Here is a 16,682-nt window from a genome sequence, read left to right as displayed (position 1 = left end):
TGTGCTGCATTAACTTAGCACACTGGACCCTCCTTTTGATTGATGTCAGCTGTTCAGAGGCTGTCTTCTGACAGTAGTCAGTAGGATTCACTATACTGAAATAGTGTGGATAGAGGATCTGATGCCTTCAGAAGAGAAAACAGAAGAGCTGTGACCCCAACAGGAATAGTTTCTGGATTAGAGAGTTTCAAGGCTATCGTGGGAAAGCAGCAATGAGAGCCTTCTTTTTGACAGTAACCCTAAAAGGTGTGCTGCTTCTTATCAGCCCCTTCTGGGCAGGGGCGGCCTATCAGCGGCACCAAATGTACCTGACATAGACCCACCTTGAGGTGGCATCTTTCCAGCAACCTGTGGGAGCCAATCATATCACTCGTGATGAAACCCTGCAGCTCAAGATAATGTCGCTTGGCCCCAGATGCTGTACAGCTTGTGCCTTTTCCTGTCTTCCTGAGAAAGTTAAGGTTGAGCTGCTGAGCCTGACCTTTAACAGGCCTTTGGAATTCCCCCACACAGACTAGATAAGGGATTTTTTTTTAATGGGGAACATAACAAGTTCACTTTAGAATCCCTTTTTTGGTGCACAGATCTGGCTATTTCACAGAAATATCAGCTCTGCAAGTAAGTTGGAGTTGATCTCTTCCCTCAGAAAACTGCTGGCTGGTAGTCATCAACAAGATGTGGACAAGGAAGGTTCCCAAAGGAGAACACTGAACACTCGTTTCAGGATGAAGCTGCAAGAGCAAAGAAGTACTTTTAACACAAACAAATACCATCCATTGACCAACAGATGCAGGAGGACTCTTTTCCCAACTACTCCTACAGCCCCTGTGCTGAGAATCTGGCTCCTTCCAAAGCAGCTTCCTCTCCTGATGCTGTTCTCTGCCTTGCAGACACCCTCCGGGAGTTCTGAGGTAGGGTACAATTGAAAAGGAGATTTCTTTATGGTGAGTGCTCCAGCAGGGCACTTTCCTGGTGACAACCTTTAAATGACCTTTAGTCACTTGGTTCTAATTTCTTTCAGATATTTTTTTTTAATTTTTTTTTTTCAACGTTTATTTACTTTTGGGACAGAGAGAGACAGAGCATGAATGGGGGAGGGGCAGAGAGAGAGGGAGACACAGAATCGGAAACAGGCTCCAGGCTCCGAGCCATCAGCCCAGAGCCTGACGCGGGGCTCGAACTCACGGACAGCGAGATCGTGACCTGGCTGAAGTCGGACGCTTAACCGACTGCACCACCCAGGCGCCCCTCTTTCAGACATTTTAACAAGTAATGCTTAGTGAAGGGGGTTGAAAACAATGATCAACAATTGTGGAATTCTTTAGAGTTTATAAATTTGGCATTATGGAAGCTAGGGGCATAGTGTTAGTTTCTTGATTCTCCATAAAACTTGAGTGAAACACTGCTTCTGTAGGACAAGTGGTACAAAATAGCCTATTTGACTTTAGACTGTGTCATATGGATCAAGTCACAAGAAGTATTATAATTTAAAGTTCTGCATAAGGAAAAATAACCTACTGTTAAGAGATAACAAAGTACATATTTGAGATCGAGTAATATAGTAAAGTTTTTTAGAGCTTACAAGATTGAACAGAACATGATATTATTGATTTTGGCTTCTTTTGGCGTAAATAGATTCTGTAGAACTATTTGTAAACCTTCTGTAAAGAGCTATTGGTTAAAATCATTAAGCAGTCTTAAAAGTCTGTTCCATTTTACATACAACTAAACATCTTTTCATCATAAATAACAGTAAAAACACCAAATGGTATGTTTTTGAGTGTTAGCTGCAACATCTTTGACATTGACTGGATGGAATCCTATCTCCTAATATAATGAGTACTGTCTATTAGAAAAGCACAGTTTCTTTGCCAAGAAGAAAACATCTTGGAATTTGTATAATTGAAAATACGGCTCTAAAAAATATGGACTGATGATGCTTAATGAATTTGTATTCAAATCTCTAACCTCAGTTTAATATGGACTAGATATTAGTAAGTAACATTCTATGGACTACCAATGAGAAAATGTTTTTCCCACTCCTGTCTCCTAAGAGGAGGAACTATCCTCGGCACACTCCTGACCACTGTACTACTCCTCTGGAGCTGGGCAAATTTACTTGATTGGTAACATTAGGATTAATAACTGGGTATTCTGAGTTTGAGTCTGCTCTTCTTCCTGGGAGTTAGCCTGATGGCAAAGGGCATGAGCTCCGTGTACCTCCATGACCAGAATCTTACTTTGGGCAGGACCACAGTCCAACACTGTCTACAGCTAAGTAGGCAGGTCTGCCTCATTCTGAGGTTTACTCTTAGCAAATCTACTTTCCATCAGACCTAAAGATGTGTGCCCCAACAGTTCAGTAGTAAAGATGTTATTTTAACCTTCATATATGCTTTCCCACCCCCCTCAATTTTTTCAATTGGTCAGAAAAGAGGGCTGTTATATACTGGGGCCCCCTTGGGAGAACCCAACATTACTCATCACTGAAGGTTTTTCTTAAATAAAGTTCAGAGACTTAATATAGGTTTTAAGTATTCACCTACAGAGATATTTCTTAACACCCATGAGAGAATGTGGAGGGAATCAACAGGGGAAACAGAAGGTATACATAAACTTTAAGATTACAATTTTTTTCTTCAAAGTACTCCCTGTGCAAAAATACTGTTTTTGGTTACACAAGAAGGGTCACTTCCTCCCTGAGGAGATGAGGGCTTTTTGAGCTTTTACTAATATTTATCAACCCAAATCCAATCTCTAACACAGGTCACTGATGCAGGGCATACTGGGGCAGTGTGTAATGAATATGAGTGAAACTTACTTCAGCAAATAAGTTTTGAAGCAAAGACTTGGCTTTATGGAGTATAGAAAGTCAGCCACCACACCTACCATCTGATATGAATGGTTAAAATCAATATTTTTCTTTTCTTATAGGTTGCCATTAACATCAACTTTGACTTGGCACCAAATTCCTTTGATGATCAGTACCAAGGATGCAGCCAGCAGGTCATGGAGAAGCTAAGTCAAGGGGATTATTTCACAAAAGAAATAGAAACACATAGAAATTACTACAGGGTCTGGAGTAATGCCTATTTAACCTGGTTGAACCAAGCAAAAGATCTCCCCAAGAACATTAATATTACACATGCTGTGGCCATCTCAGTTTATACATCAAACAATAGCATTCGCACAGACTTCATCAGAGCCATGGCCAGTGCTACTAAGACTCCATGGCAGTATAAACATTCATTCCATTTCAAATACCTACACTACTACCTGACCTCAGCAATCCAGCTGCTAAGGAAAGAGATAGTCGGGAAGAATAACTCATTGTGTTATGAGGTGCATCATGAGATGAAGGGTATCAATTTGGAAGCCTACAGAGGTGCCACCATCCGATTTGGCCAATTCCTCTCCACCTCCCTCCGAAAAGAAGACACACAGAAGTCTGAAAACCAAACTCTATTTACCATATTCACCTGTCTGGGTGCACCTGTAGAAGAAGTTTCTGTCAAGAAGGAGGTCCTGGTCCCTCCCTATGAGTTGTTCAAAGTTGTAAATATGAGCTACAACCCAAGAGGAAATTGGTTGCAATTGCAGTCAGCTGGGAACCAGAGCACATATAACTGTCAGCTACTAAAAGGTATTATATTATTGATCTAAATTGAATCCACTCTAATCAGGATCACAGACCACTGTTCTTTTACAAAAGTTATTTTTCTGGGTAAGTTTGTTGAGGGAAAGGCCAAAACCATGGAAACTGGCCTTCAGGGATGGTGGAACTGACAGATTAGAGATAACCTGCCTTCTTTCTTGGTTTCCCTTCTCTTCTTTCTGCTAAACTACCTCTAGAAAAAAAAATGTATTTCTGCAGTGGGGCATTCTAGACATAGAGAGTAAACCTCTACTGAAAAAAATAGCACATAAAATGTAGTATTTTTACCTTCTCCCTCTAACTCATTTTTTTTTGTCATGGCCATTACAGGAATAAGGAGTGCTGAAAGTAAAGCAGGAAGCATGATTTATTCATTCACTCTTATCTATTAACTATCTTCTATGTTCCAGGAACTGGGATGGGAGACCCCAGGCAATGTAAAATGAATAAAGCAAGATCATTATCCTAGGGAGATTTTTAGTCTAATGAGAAATGGAAATATGAACAATGTCCACACTCAAAAGCACTAAGCAACACACCAGATGTTTAAGCAACGGCTGTGGCTTCCCTATGCAGGAAGCTATTCATTGTCTCTGGACAAAGTAAGAAAGCCTTCAGAATAGAGGACCACATGGGACTTGAAGTAGGAATGGGGGCTTTCAGTGAAAGCAGAGAGCAAAAGCCATTTCAAGCAGAAAACAGCATATGCTGAATCACAGATTTCAAATAGCTGGTGTCTTTAGGGAATCTCCACGATTCTGGATGGTTGGAATGTAGGAGGTGTAGGACATAGGAAGAGTAGAAAGGGAATACGGGATTGATTGGAGTGGGAAGATTCAGATGAGCTAGACCATTAAAACTCTTGTATTCTATGCTGAGGACTTTTCAAATTTCATGCTATAGATAATGGGAAGTCATTGGAAGTTTTTAAGGAATGGAACATCGATTAGAGCAGTATTTGAGCAAGAGCTCTGACGATACCATGAAAAAAATGAACTGAAGCAGGAGGAATTGGAGACATCATGAAACAAAAATATATGTTAAGGCCTTTTTTAGAAAAATACATGGCTGACTCCTTTCCATCCCTGTATGTTGCCAGCCACAGTCACTGCACAAAAGGGTACTTCTGTAGCAAGTGCTGTGCCCTGTTTGATTCAGAAGGAAGACCGTCCTTATCCACCTGTGCACTCATTCCCACTCACACAACTCCAGTGTCTACCTTTGAAATATTCCTGAATCTTTCTCCACTCCATCACTATCGGTACTGTTAGTAATTCAGGCTGTCAGCGTTTCCCAAAATTTGGGGGCTACAGCGTTACAAAGATCTTGAAACTATCATCCACGCTGAAGTCTTGGGCCTGCTCACTCTGGTGCTATCTGCAAACACAGACCAGGGGAGAGGTGACGTATCAATACTTTTATCTCCTCCTGCCTCTCCTTGGAAGTGTGATAGGCACTACTATGCGTGAAATGAGTATCTGTTCCACAGAACCAAGAGATTAGTGTTTGCAGAGGAGAATATGAAACACTAGGGTATGAAGAAAACAGTGAGATTTTGATAATAAATGAGAACATTCATAGCCAGTTTCCAGGATTCTTTGGAACTATACTTGACTATGACACGGTTGCTTCATCCTCATCATGATGAAGTTGAGACAGAAAAATTTTTCTACTAGGTTGATGAGCACAATAAAATATATTAAGTAAAAAGTTGTAGGGCATTGACACAACCAATATCCACCTATCTCTACTTATTACCAGAAAAATGTATTAATTTCATGATGTTTGTAGCTTTCAGGAAACTGAGAAAAAGGAGAATATAATACAAACAATTACCCATACTCTCTTCTCTGTAAGTCTCAAAGAAAAGGTGTTTCAAGACCCTCCACACCAAATTAATGACCCTTGCTTTCCTGTCAGGAAACAACTCAAGCACAACTTTGAGTTAAGGCTTAGCTGGAGTAGCCATGCATATCACTAGATTCTGGAAGCTTGGTTGGTCTTGACTGGATCTTTGGAATCACAAATCATACTTAAGGGAATCAATAATCTTGTACTGCTCTGTAAGCTTTTTGTGAGCCAGGATATGACTACATAGTATTTAAGAGCTTGGCATGGAATCCAGGCACTTGGACCCCAGATCCACTCTGTCTAAATTCCTGTCCAACTGGTACTATGTTTTAGCTGTGTTCTCAATCCAGTTGCTTAAACTCCCTATGTTTCTTCAGCTATGTAAGGAGCATCATAACAGAGCTCCACAGGGCTCTTGGGAAAATAAAATAAAACACTAAAGAATTTCTACATTCCCTAGCATATAGTATATGGTAAATAAGCCTTAACCAATATTAATTTTAGTTTCCTGGAACACAGAGGTACTTAATCTGTATTTGTTGAATAAGTAAGTGAATAAATGAAGCATTCTCTTTCAATGCCTCTACATGACCTGGGCCTTGGGTCAGATGACCAGATAACCCAATTGACTAAAAACAGTTTCAATACTTACTAGAATAAGAAAATATTCTAGAAAGCTCAACCCCTAGTCAAAAACTAAGGAGCTGTAGCCACAATATAAATGATCTGGAATGTGGGCACTTGCAATGTGAGTTATTATATCTAAATCTTTCCTAGAAATTCCCCAACTGTGCAGTCTTGGGAAGAAATTGTAAATGGTGGAATGAAACTACCACTGGTCATAGAAGGTGATGTTTTGGTCAGAGGCATTACATGGTAGGCCAAGAGCTGGAGTTGGAGTGTCTTCCCAGCCACCACAACTACAAAACTATTTGGGAGATTGAAAGAGGGAGAGGAACAAGCCCAAGCTGCTGTGATGCCATTCTTCCTTTGACTCCTTTGGCTCTGGCTGAAAGTTGCAGAGAAGGCTCCTCCATCCTCTGGTTCTGCCTTCCCTAAACCCCTTAGGGAAGCCAACTGACGGAAGCCTCAAGGCTGCCATTGGCTGGTGGTTAGCATAGACACTTTAGTTGAGGACAAAAAGACTAATCTTGAGACAAACACAACCAATATCCACCTATCTCTACTCACTACAAAAAAAGTTTGATTAATTTTACAATGCTTGCAGCCATTCACTGCAGTGGTATTTGTTTTCTCAATGAGTAAGCTATTTCTGAAATTTCCTGAAGTCATTTCTGTTAACTAACAAGTAACACTCCACTTATCCCAACATCTTGGAGCAGTATTGGATTGATCCATACATGAACAACGGAAGGAGGAAGGTGGCGGTGTGTTTTTCTTTTCTGGGAGTCCTTCACTGGAAGGGAGTAAGATCAGTGGACTCTCTCCAGACCTGTTTTTCTAGGTAACTGATATTGTTCACCATCAACCTCAGTCTAGGGCTGCACAGATGGTATTCTACTGATATCTAATTCCTCATGAAACCGGAATCCTCTCAACTGTTTCTTATCCCTTCAATTTTTTTTCCTGAGCAGAAGCCACAAACTATCTTATGTCTCAACAATTCCCTCTCAGCCAGTGACTTGTTTCCTCTCCTGTTCCCTCTTAATCTGACAGACAACATATTTGAAAGACAACACGAAGACCTTTAAAATTGGTCAGCCAGGACACCATAATTCTCCCAATGAAAAGACAGTAGATTAGAGAGCATAGCTTCTTCAGTCCTTCAATTTATTTCAAAATTGGTTCTGTTAACTTGTAACTACAATTCCCAAGTTCAAAGAGCACCCAGGAATCTGTCGCCTTCAGAGAGTCAACAGGTCAAATTGGTAGCATAATATATTTAAGTGAGTCAATTTGAGAAAGACAAATCATTTAAGACATTTTAAACTAACAGCTCTCCCTTCTAATTCTTCTCTCACCCCTCATATGACCTATACTGGTTACCATAGAAACAGATGTTTTCATGCTCACTGAAACATTCGAAATATGTTATGTCAGTTATTTGTCCTTAAATGTTGCTTTGTTCAAGAAAATAATCCGTGCCAAAAATCTGTACACACACAAATACATGCTCTGTTCTATATGGTTGGATTCACAAGGAAGGATTTATTTGTTAAAATGTTTCACATAATCAAAATTCTTAAGCATGTTTCTAGAAAAAAATACAGTCAATTGTTTGTAGCAAGCCTGGTTTTACATGTTAACTTTGCCAGTTACTAGCAGTAAGGACATGGACAAATGGCTTAGTTCTTCTGTGCTTCCATTTCTTTATATGTAACACAGGGGGAAATTTTAATAAAAACCTACCTTATAAGATTCTAGTGAGTATAAAATGACTTATGCATGTAAAAGCTCTTAGAACAATACCTGATGCTAGTAAGTACTCCAAACTTTCAGCTACTATTACTGTTACGTATTATTTATTTTATTAACTTCCTGTTTCCTGTGTTCTCTGACTCTGGGCTTTATCTCAAACAAGTTTTCCCTATTTGTGATATCACATTACTCTTGAAGGATAGTGTCTATCTCACCCGAATGCATGAAAGAATGAGTAACTGAATGAATCTAGGATGGTGGAAACCACCACAGCATGGTGGAAAGAGAAGAGACTTTGGAGCCAGGATGGGCTGGACATATGTTAATAGCTACGTGGCCTTGTGCAAATGACAGCCTATAAGCCTGTTTCTTTATTCATAAAATGGGGCAAGAGGGAATGTTGTGGTAGTACTTGGTATCCACTCTCTCAAACACAATTGAAAAACTCTGCAAAGTACTTTGCACATGGAAGTGGAATAATAGTTTAATGGCACAAATGCGTGCTTCATTGACATTGAGAGTTAAAAATAAAACAAAAGAAGAGGCGGAAGAAACAATGCTTACCATTGTTTGAGTGCCAACTTTTTCCTAGATAACTCTCTAAAATAATGACACTCATTAATCTCTGCATTTTGACAGAAACGAGCTATAGATAGCATTCGGCTCCAAATACCAGATTACCTAGATACGCTGTATGTCAGTTTTAGCTTTTTCTGTTTTTTTCAAGGGATTGACTCTTTCTGAACAATCTGGTATAATTCGCAGATTCAGAATTCATTAAATAAAAGGTATAATAATCATATGTTCTCCCCAGGCTGTATACCCTAAGGTATAGATGACCAAATTGAGGTTATAAGTCACTAGTAAAATGATATTTATGTAGCAATTTCATTTACAAAAGGTTTTCACACACATTATCTGTTTAATTCTTACCACCACCCTGTACATTGGGTTACTGACCCCACTGTACTGATGTGAATACTGAGGTTTAGAGAGGTTAAATGGCTTATGTGAGATCATTCAGTTTACAAATGACAAAAGTACAAGTTTTTCCCATGCTTTATGACAAAAAGCCCATGACAGTTTTCTCTATAGAGTATTTTCAGGAGATTTATTTGCTGTTCAAAAATATTACTAAGAACCTACCGTTAGTCTTAATCCTCTGTGACTGTGACTAGATTATAACTCACTTTGCATACACACAAATTGCATACACAAACACACACACACACACACACACACAACAATCAGTTACCATTTTGCATGCCGTTTAACTAGAGTGTTTTTTATTCTAACCCATTTTATGACATTATTAAAGAGTGATGGTCATGACAAGGCATCAATGCATCACAAACTCCAATTTGAAAAACACTCTCCTAGGGACAGAGGGAACACAAAGTATTAAATAGATAGCCTAGAAGAAAAGTAAAAACAAATACAAAAGTCAATTTAATGTGAGTTATCCTTAAATGAAAGATTTTGTAGATTGCATCGAATTTAATTCACAGATGTTTTTCATTTATTCTCCTAAACAAAGATATTGCCTGTGCAAAAAAATAATAAAGTGTGAGGTAGAAATTTAATGACTGTAAGAAAGGTAGAGAAAAAAGGAACAAAAGAGGAAAGAAAAGTTACTTTAGCTGAGAAAATAAAATTAAAGTAAGCTTTTTTAATATCCTGGTTATTATGAGAGGGGCTTAATAGGTGGTTTGAAGGATGAGTATGATTCAAAATAGTAATATCTGTATGTCTGTCACTTCTTTGAGCCTCGTTGTAATAGCCGTGAAACAAAGTGGAATGACAGTGATCCGAGTATTTCCAAAAACCTCGAGGTGCTCTCATTTTACAGATGAGAAAACTGGGGCCCAGTGAAAGTGACTACCATGGTAAAGGTAGGCTAGGGGCAAAGCTTCAAGACCAGAGCTAATTCCTTCCAATGACCATAGTTTCTACCTGCTATATTGGTTTGCTGTCAATCAATATTTTCTGATAATTCTCCAGTAGAATCTCATCCCGTTAAAAAGTGAGGAAAGGCAGGGTCAGAGGTCCTTGGGACCTCAGCCTGAATGAAGAGAAAACAAAACAAGAAGTGAATAATGAATAACCTGCGACAGTGGTATTAATGGTTCCAAGGTCCCTGTGAGGTTCAGATAATATAGTTTTACACAAAGTTTGGCAAAAGCTTAGAAATCTGTACCCGCTATTAACTCTCCGTGTCTACTCTTATTGGTGAAAACTGGGGTTTTAAATATCGTTTGCATATATAGAATTCCAAGAAATTCCAGGAAACTCAAAGGATTTTACGCATTATTATGTGAAAGTAGTGGAAAAATATTTCTCCATCATCGGGTCGTCCTATCAAATGAGCTGTTCAAATAGGCAATCGCAGAGCTGAAAGTCTTCCTACCCTAAACATCTTTTCTACTCTAAATAATCAGTGAAGGTTGGTTAAAAAGGCGATTCCACTCTTTAGAGCCTTTTTTAAAGGTTTCCATCTTCCAACTCATTCTATATCCTCATCCCATTAAATTCCCAATTAGTAGTGATACCTGACATAGTTTCTTGTATTCCAGTCTTGCTTCCATGAGCCACATCTAACTGCCTGCTAACCTTCCCCATACTTCCTGTGAAGAGCATGCATGTGTAGGCAGTGTACACACACACACACACACACACACACACACACACACACCACACACCAAGCAAGATTGTGTGAATAACTTTGGCCCACTTTGTAATTAAAAAATGGACATGCAAAGTATGGAGAAACAATATAGTGGTTAAAAAGATGTGTGATGCTTGGTAAATTTCTCCACATTTTGTGTCACCATTTTACCAACTGAAAAATGGGGATAATGAAGAATAAACACTGCATAGATTTCCTGTGAGGATTAAATGAGTTCATCTATAGCAAGTGCTTAAAATAGATCATAGCACAGAATGAGTTGTTTAATCAATGTTAGCTTTCATAATGATGATGAAGCTGATGGTAATTAGATGGGGGTAAGGGTGATGGGGGGAGTGCTGCTGATGATAATAAAGGTGGCAAATCAGGAGATCTCAAATACCTACTAGCTGGGTAACCTGCAGTAAATATCTGAACTTCTTGGTGCCTGTTTCATCATCTGCAAAATAAACAAGCTGAGTTCTGTTAGAAAATATCTAAAAGAATATTTTTTTTAAGTAGCCAACTTAAAATACTTTTATTAGGAATTTTATAACTTTTAAAAAAAGTGAATCAAAGGAGAAATGAGGTCATTTAAAAAAAATTCTCTTGCCACCTAAAACATCTCTAACTTTGTGTTTGTTTTTACAGCTTCCAGCAAAAAGTACAACCCAGCTCCCATGGTTATTGCTTCTCTCTCCTTCTTGACCAGTGTCGTCATCTCTTCCAAAAGTAGAGTATAAAGGAACCTTGTGGTTTTGCTTTCTCTGTGCCCTTTTGCTTGACACCAGCCAGGGCACCCTGAATACCCTTGGGGAATCACTCTGCCCAGTCACCAACTGACACAGAGCTGGCCCAGCCCACTGCCTGTGAGTGGACCTGTAACTCCGTATATTTCTTCTCCGTGGACACAGAGATTCATACTGAAATAGAAAAGGACCCAGCCAGAGCCAGTGAGATACAATCATGGTAATTTTTTGGCATCAGGATTGGGAGTGGGGTGGGAGCCTTTTTTTTTTTTTTTTTTTGAGTGAAGATTAATGAAAGCAGAGTGAGTAGGAGCCTGGAGCTACTAAGCAGCTATCTTGCCACCAGCAGGGGAGACTCTATCTCCTTGAGAATGGAGCGAACACAATGAAGGAAGAATTGAGGAATGAAAAGAAACCATTTTGATGAGAGTAAATGAGCCCCAAGATCCAATTGTGCCTGAAACTGGACTCCTGGGCTTTTTTTATTACAGAAATCAATAAATAGTATATTTGCATAAATAATTTGAATTGAATATCCTACCTTAAGCAATTAAAGGAATCATGAATACAAGGATTCTCCATTATTTTTTTTAGCAATCCTAAGTAGGAACAAACCAGAGAAGCTTGAGTTCGAAAGCAGAGACCAAATTCTTCATCAGATAGAAAGGCTTTGAAGCCCAGAGACATAACTAAAGTGTGAGATTTTTATCAGCATTCAGGACCAAACCAGTATAGTCTTAGATAGGAGGAAATATGAAAACTTGAGAAATAAAAGGGAAAGTTAATACAAGATGTTAGTGAAATCTCATTCATTCACTGCCAGTAGTGGGGTGCTGCACGTGTTTCTAAAACATTACAGAAGTGAGAATTTAAATTCATATATTAATTTAGAAAGAACTTTACGGCAAATTGGATTTTAAGTCAGCATCAAAAATTTAAGTACATTTATTAGGAATGTATGTAGATGTGTGTGGAGATAAAGGAGAAGATGTAGGAGAAAAAAAGGCTGATAACCAAGCACATATCAAAGATACACTGAGTCGCCACTATGTGACAATAATTAAGTGAAAGGGAGTATAAATCATCGAACTTCACAGCTGGGAATGTGCTCCAACTCACCTCAGTAGTATACAATATGAGTGGGGCAATGGGGTTGTTTTAGCGGATTTCCAAAGACCTTAGTATTGGGCTAAATGGAGTGAAAGTGAGGGCTAGCTCTATACCTTTGAATTTTGAAAGTCTATGCTACTTAGCCCCTCTGAGATTTGAGTAAGAAACAACGAAAGTAAAATCAGCTTAACTGACCCCAGGAGAACTTTCTGAAAGGGCCGTGCCATGAGAGAAGAGACTCAGTGAAGAATTAGCCTAAAATCACCTGGTAGGGAATTCAGGCATCTAATACTTTACACGGAATTTTGAGAATAGGGCCAAGCGCATCTCTGTCACCTAGCTTACATTCGTCTCTATACCTAATAAAGCAAGGATAAAATTTCCATAAACACAATATTCCTGATTTATTGCCCAGGGACCTTGGCAGGTTAGTGGCTACTGAGTAGAGTCCCGCAGGCCTGACTCTGGGAAGAAGCTTTGCTGTGAGCCTCAGTGAAGCAATAGAAAAGCCTTCCAACATCTTGCATATGTAATTTTTTTTTCTGTGCCACATAAATGCACTTATTGAACCATACTATGTACAAAACACTTTGGGGATTAAAAGTTGAATGTCGTAGGCCAGATCTTCCATGAGTTTACAATCTCTTGGGAGAAATTAAAAAAAAGAACATAAACGAGTCACAGAGGAAATAGCAAAAGAAAGGGGGAAATCAAGTCTTCTGTTCATGATAGTTCAAAAGAGAGACTCCTTCAAACTGAGGCAAGAAGAGATGCCAGGAAGGCTTCAGGGAGGAGGCAGGATTTGAACGAGGTCTTGGAACACTGGGAGTGGAGCAAGGGGTTAGAGGAAGAAGATAGTAAGTGTAGGTATGTGTCAAGTGCTTAGTGTCATCGTGCATACAAATAAGCACTTGAAGTTTAGAGAAAAATGAGATCCTTCTGACCTATGGTTGGATACAGCTTTCTATCAGAGATGAGGCTTGAGAAAGGGGTTCAGATGGGTAGAAAAGAGACACCTGAGCAGGAGAGAGTCGGAGGATATAGGAATGATCAGTGTACGTAAGGGTCAGGAAGTAGGTCTGGTAGAGTGAAGCTGTAATGTGGACCAGAGAGGAAAGAGTCACCCAGTCAAGCTAAAAAGGCAGTCTAATGCATTGGATCTCCATGAGAAATCAGTTTTCTGAGTAAGACATTCTAAATAGGTGACTCTTAACACATGCCTCCAGCACCTGCGGCATCAGTGTCCCTTAAGAATTTGTTAGAAATGTGAGCTCTAGGGCCTGATCCTAATCCATGGAATCAGAAATTTAGAACCTATGTTTAAGAAGCCCTCCAGGCTTGTGACTTATGGGATTACGATCCTGCCGCTGCTTTATAGAACAAATCTCCAGAGATAGAAGTTATTCCCTTGAATTATGTAGATTTGTAGGTTAAGGATGAATGTCCATAGTTTACATTCCCTTGATCTCTCTCTATGGTCCACAGTTTTTGTGCAAGAAAACCGTGAAGTGGACTGTTGATTTAAATCAATTCAAAGTCTAAGTTCATGAAATTTTAGGACATCACTTTCAAAAATTTCACTGTAATTTCTGCTCTTTTTTTTTCTTCCGGGGTACCTTTGAAGATAAAATGGACGCTTGACTGTGCACAAATTCACATGAATTGTTAAAAGAGCTGGTGTTATAAAGTTGCATAGTATTTACCTCCTATAGTAATTTTTATTAAAATAAAACATGCTTCTCTCCTTTTTGTGTACACAAAAAGTTATCTGGCCTCATCTATTATTTTATTTTTATCTTTATAATTTAGTGTTCTAATATGCCTATCTGATTGTCGTGAATTTCTCTGTTTGCTATTACTTTGAAAAATAATAAAGCCAGTGAAAGAAAATTTCTGTAGAGTTTGATTTGCCTGGGGAGCCAGGATTCTTGGCCTGAGTTGTGTCATGATCAGAATCAAATTGACTGATGCTCTATGAACCAGCTCTTGATTTGGTAAAATTCAACAAACATTCATTGAACTAAATGCTTTCAGAGATGCCAACACGTACCAAACACTGGCAAGTGAGAAAATGTGAAGAAAAAAAAGCATTACAAGTATTACAGGACTCCCTTCCTACTTTCCTTCCTTGTTTTCCTTCCTTCCTCTTTCCTTCCTTCTTTTCTTTATTTTCTCGTAGTAAATGCCCGTGTGTTTCATTTTGTTTTGCTTTATGGCAGTTCACATTTTTGTCCCCACTTATGCTTCATTCAGTTAGTTCACACTGGGCTCATGGCCCCTGAGGACTGAAACTAGATAAGAGGTAGAAACTAATGAGTCTTCCCCATGCTGCTTTTCAAAACCTGGAGGAACTGATAGAAAATGAGAGGAACCCAAAACAAAGAATTTGAGAGAAACATTAAACAAGAGTAATAGGTTTGAAAGGAGTGAGGCTTCCCCACCGACACACACACAGTATCTCCACAGGCTGGGAAGCAGCCGCCACCAAGAAGTCATCAATGTGGGAAGATTAGCGGTCCTGGGTGGTGGGGGAATATCTGTGAGAGGCACTGTCAGTGATGGCCAGCCTCACAGGAGCCACCAGCATCTGAAAACCACTCTTACTGATGCACTGCCCATCTCTGAGGTCAAGGGATGACACTAGCTGTTGCTCCCATTGACACGTGGTGAGGACTTCCCTAGAACTGCCACCAGTCATTCTTCCAGTCATTTCACAGAAAGACTCTGCCCAAGACTTTTCTTGGCCCTTGTCCCATTCATTTCCATGTGACTCGCCCTGCTGTTGTAATATTCTGGGACACAATCTTAAGACCAAGAGAAAGCAGGTGAAAACCTGAATACACACAGTTTCAGAAAAAGTAACAAAGTGAGAGCCACGTCTCCCTCCTCCCATTTATATATGCGTATTTTTGAAGTCAGGATAGAAATGGATCAGCTCAAGAATGTCCTCAAAATAAGACAGCTATTAATGGATACCTATTGCAAACAAACAAGGTTTCAGCGTTGGAGCTGAGAGAAACTGCAGACTCCATGTAATGAAACTCATCCTTTTTGCAAACCCTCTAAACCCTGGAAATGGTCAAAATCCCCGTGGCCCTTGCCACAGGACATTCGGAAGGTCTTATTGTTAGGAAGCAAGGAAGAGATTCCTACTTTAAAATTATAGTGGTGATTCCAATGACAGCCTTGGCTTTGGAGCTGAGCTCCTGACTCAGGTTAGCAAAAGTGCAACTTCAAAGTAGCCATGACTGAGGAGGTGACCTGGGAACCTCGGTGGAAGTGACTGCATCGCAGGCTAAAAAGTACACAAACTGAGTGCCATCTTCCCCCCTCCATCAAATGCCCACCATCTCTTTCCCTTTTAGTTTCTCATGCTGCAGACTTTTTTTAAGTATAGGGAAATATGCTTTCTCTTTAAAGAAGAAAATGGGACTTAAAGCTTTAGATGAGAAAATGTTTACATGAGGAAAAAACTTAGGTATTCTCAGAAAAAAAAATTCCAATAAAGAACTAAAATTACTGGGGCGCCTGGGTGCCTCAGTCGGTTAAGCGTCGGACTTCGGCTCAGGTCATGATCTCGAGGTCTGTGAGTTCGAGCCCTGCATCGGGCTCTGCACTGACAGCCCAGAGCCTAGAGACTGTTTTGGATCCTGTGTCTCCCTCGCTCTCTGCCCCTCCCCTGCTCATGCTCTCTCTTGCTCTCAAAAATAAATAAAACATTAAAAAAAATTTTTTAAAGAACTCAAGTTACTAATTGCTTTTCTTATTCTCAATGAAGTTCTTAATAGGTTCATGTAGAATATGGCAATGTTGAAAGCATATGCTTCTTCCCACTGAATGAGCGTCAAAGACTTTCTGGTAGGCAAAGGGACTTGTCTAACTTTTCTTCCCCCATAAAAGCACATCTCAGAAATCCTACAAGTGTTTCAGTCTTCATGAAAGGTTAGAGCAACTCCATTTTTCAACCTCCAATAGCTCCTAATCACAAAACTTCAGTAGGAAACAGACAATAATAAATTGTTTGCTCTGGTCTTAGTCAAGTAAGCAAGAAAACAACTACTCTTCCTTCATTGCTCTTATGTACTTCTGGGAGCGCCTGGGTGGCTCAGTAGGTTAAGCATCACGATCAGGTCATGATCTTCGGCTGAGAGCATGATCTCATAGTTCATGAGTTCGAGCTCCGCATCGGGCTCTGTGCTAACAGCTCAGAGCCTGGAGCCTGCTTCGGATTCTGTCTCTCCCTCTCTCTCTGTCCCTCCCCCACTTGTGCTCT

General features: G+C 39.7%; 1 protein-coding gene across 2 annotated transcripts; it reads left to right on the top strand.

The window, feature by feature from the left end:
* The first annotated feature begins 454 nt into the window (after positions 1–454).
* ART4 (ADP-ribosyltransferase 4 (inactive) (Dombrock blood group)) lies at positions 455–14,242 on the top strand. 2 transcript variants are annotated; one of them, XM_047865112.1, is made up of 3 exons: positions 455–911; positions 2,935–3,643; positions 11,202–14,242. In XM_047865112.1, exons 1-3 carry the CDS (start codon positions 726–728, stop codon positions 11,291–11,293), a joined length of 987 nt encoding a protein of 328 aa, XP_047721068.1. In that variant the 5' UTR covers positions 455–725; the 3' UTR covers positions 11,294–14,242. The 2 variants fall into 2 exon arrangements, with proteins under 2 accessions (XP_047721068.1, XP_047721069.1); XM_047865113.1 differs by having other exon boundaries at positions 813–944.
* The last annotated feature ends 2,440 nt before the right edge of the window (positions 14,243–16,682 follow it).

The sequence above is a fragment of the Prionailurus viverrinus genome, chromosome B4 (genome assembly GCF_022837055.1).
Source record: "Prionailurus viverrinus isolate Anna chromosome B4, UM_Priviv_1.0, whole genome shotgun sequence".
Classification (NCBI taxonomy): domain Eukaryota; kingdom Metazoa; phylum Chordata; class Mammalia; order Carnivora; family Felidae; genus Prionailurus; species Prionailurus viverrinus.
This window is presented reverse-complemented; position numbering and strand designations above follow the sequence as displayed.

Excerpts from the sequence above, each read along its gene's own strand:
- ART4 (XM_047865112.1), top strand. The coding sequence starts at position 726 with ATGAAGCTGCAAGAGCAAAGAAGTACTTTTAACACAAACAAATACCAT. Across the intron at positions 912-2,934 it reads CACCCTCCGGGAGTTCTGAG|GTTGCCATTAACATCAACTT; the intron begins GTAGGGTACAAT and ends CTTTTCTTATAG. Across the intron at positions 3,644-11,201 it reads TAACTGTCAGCTACTAAAAG|CTTCCAGCAAAAAGTACAAC; the intron begins GTATTATATTAT and ends TTGTTTTTACAG.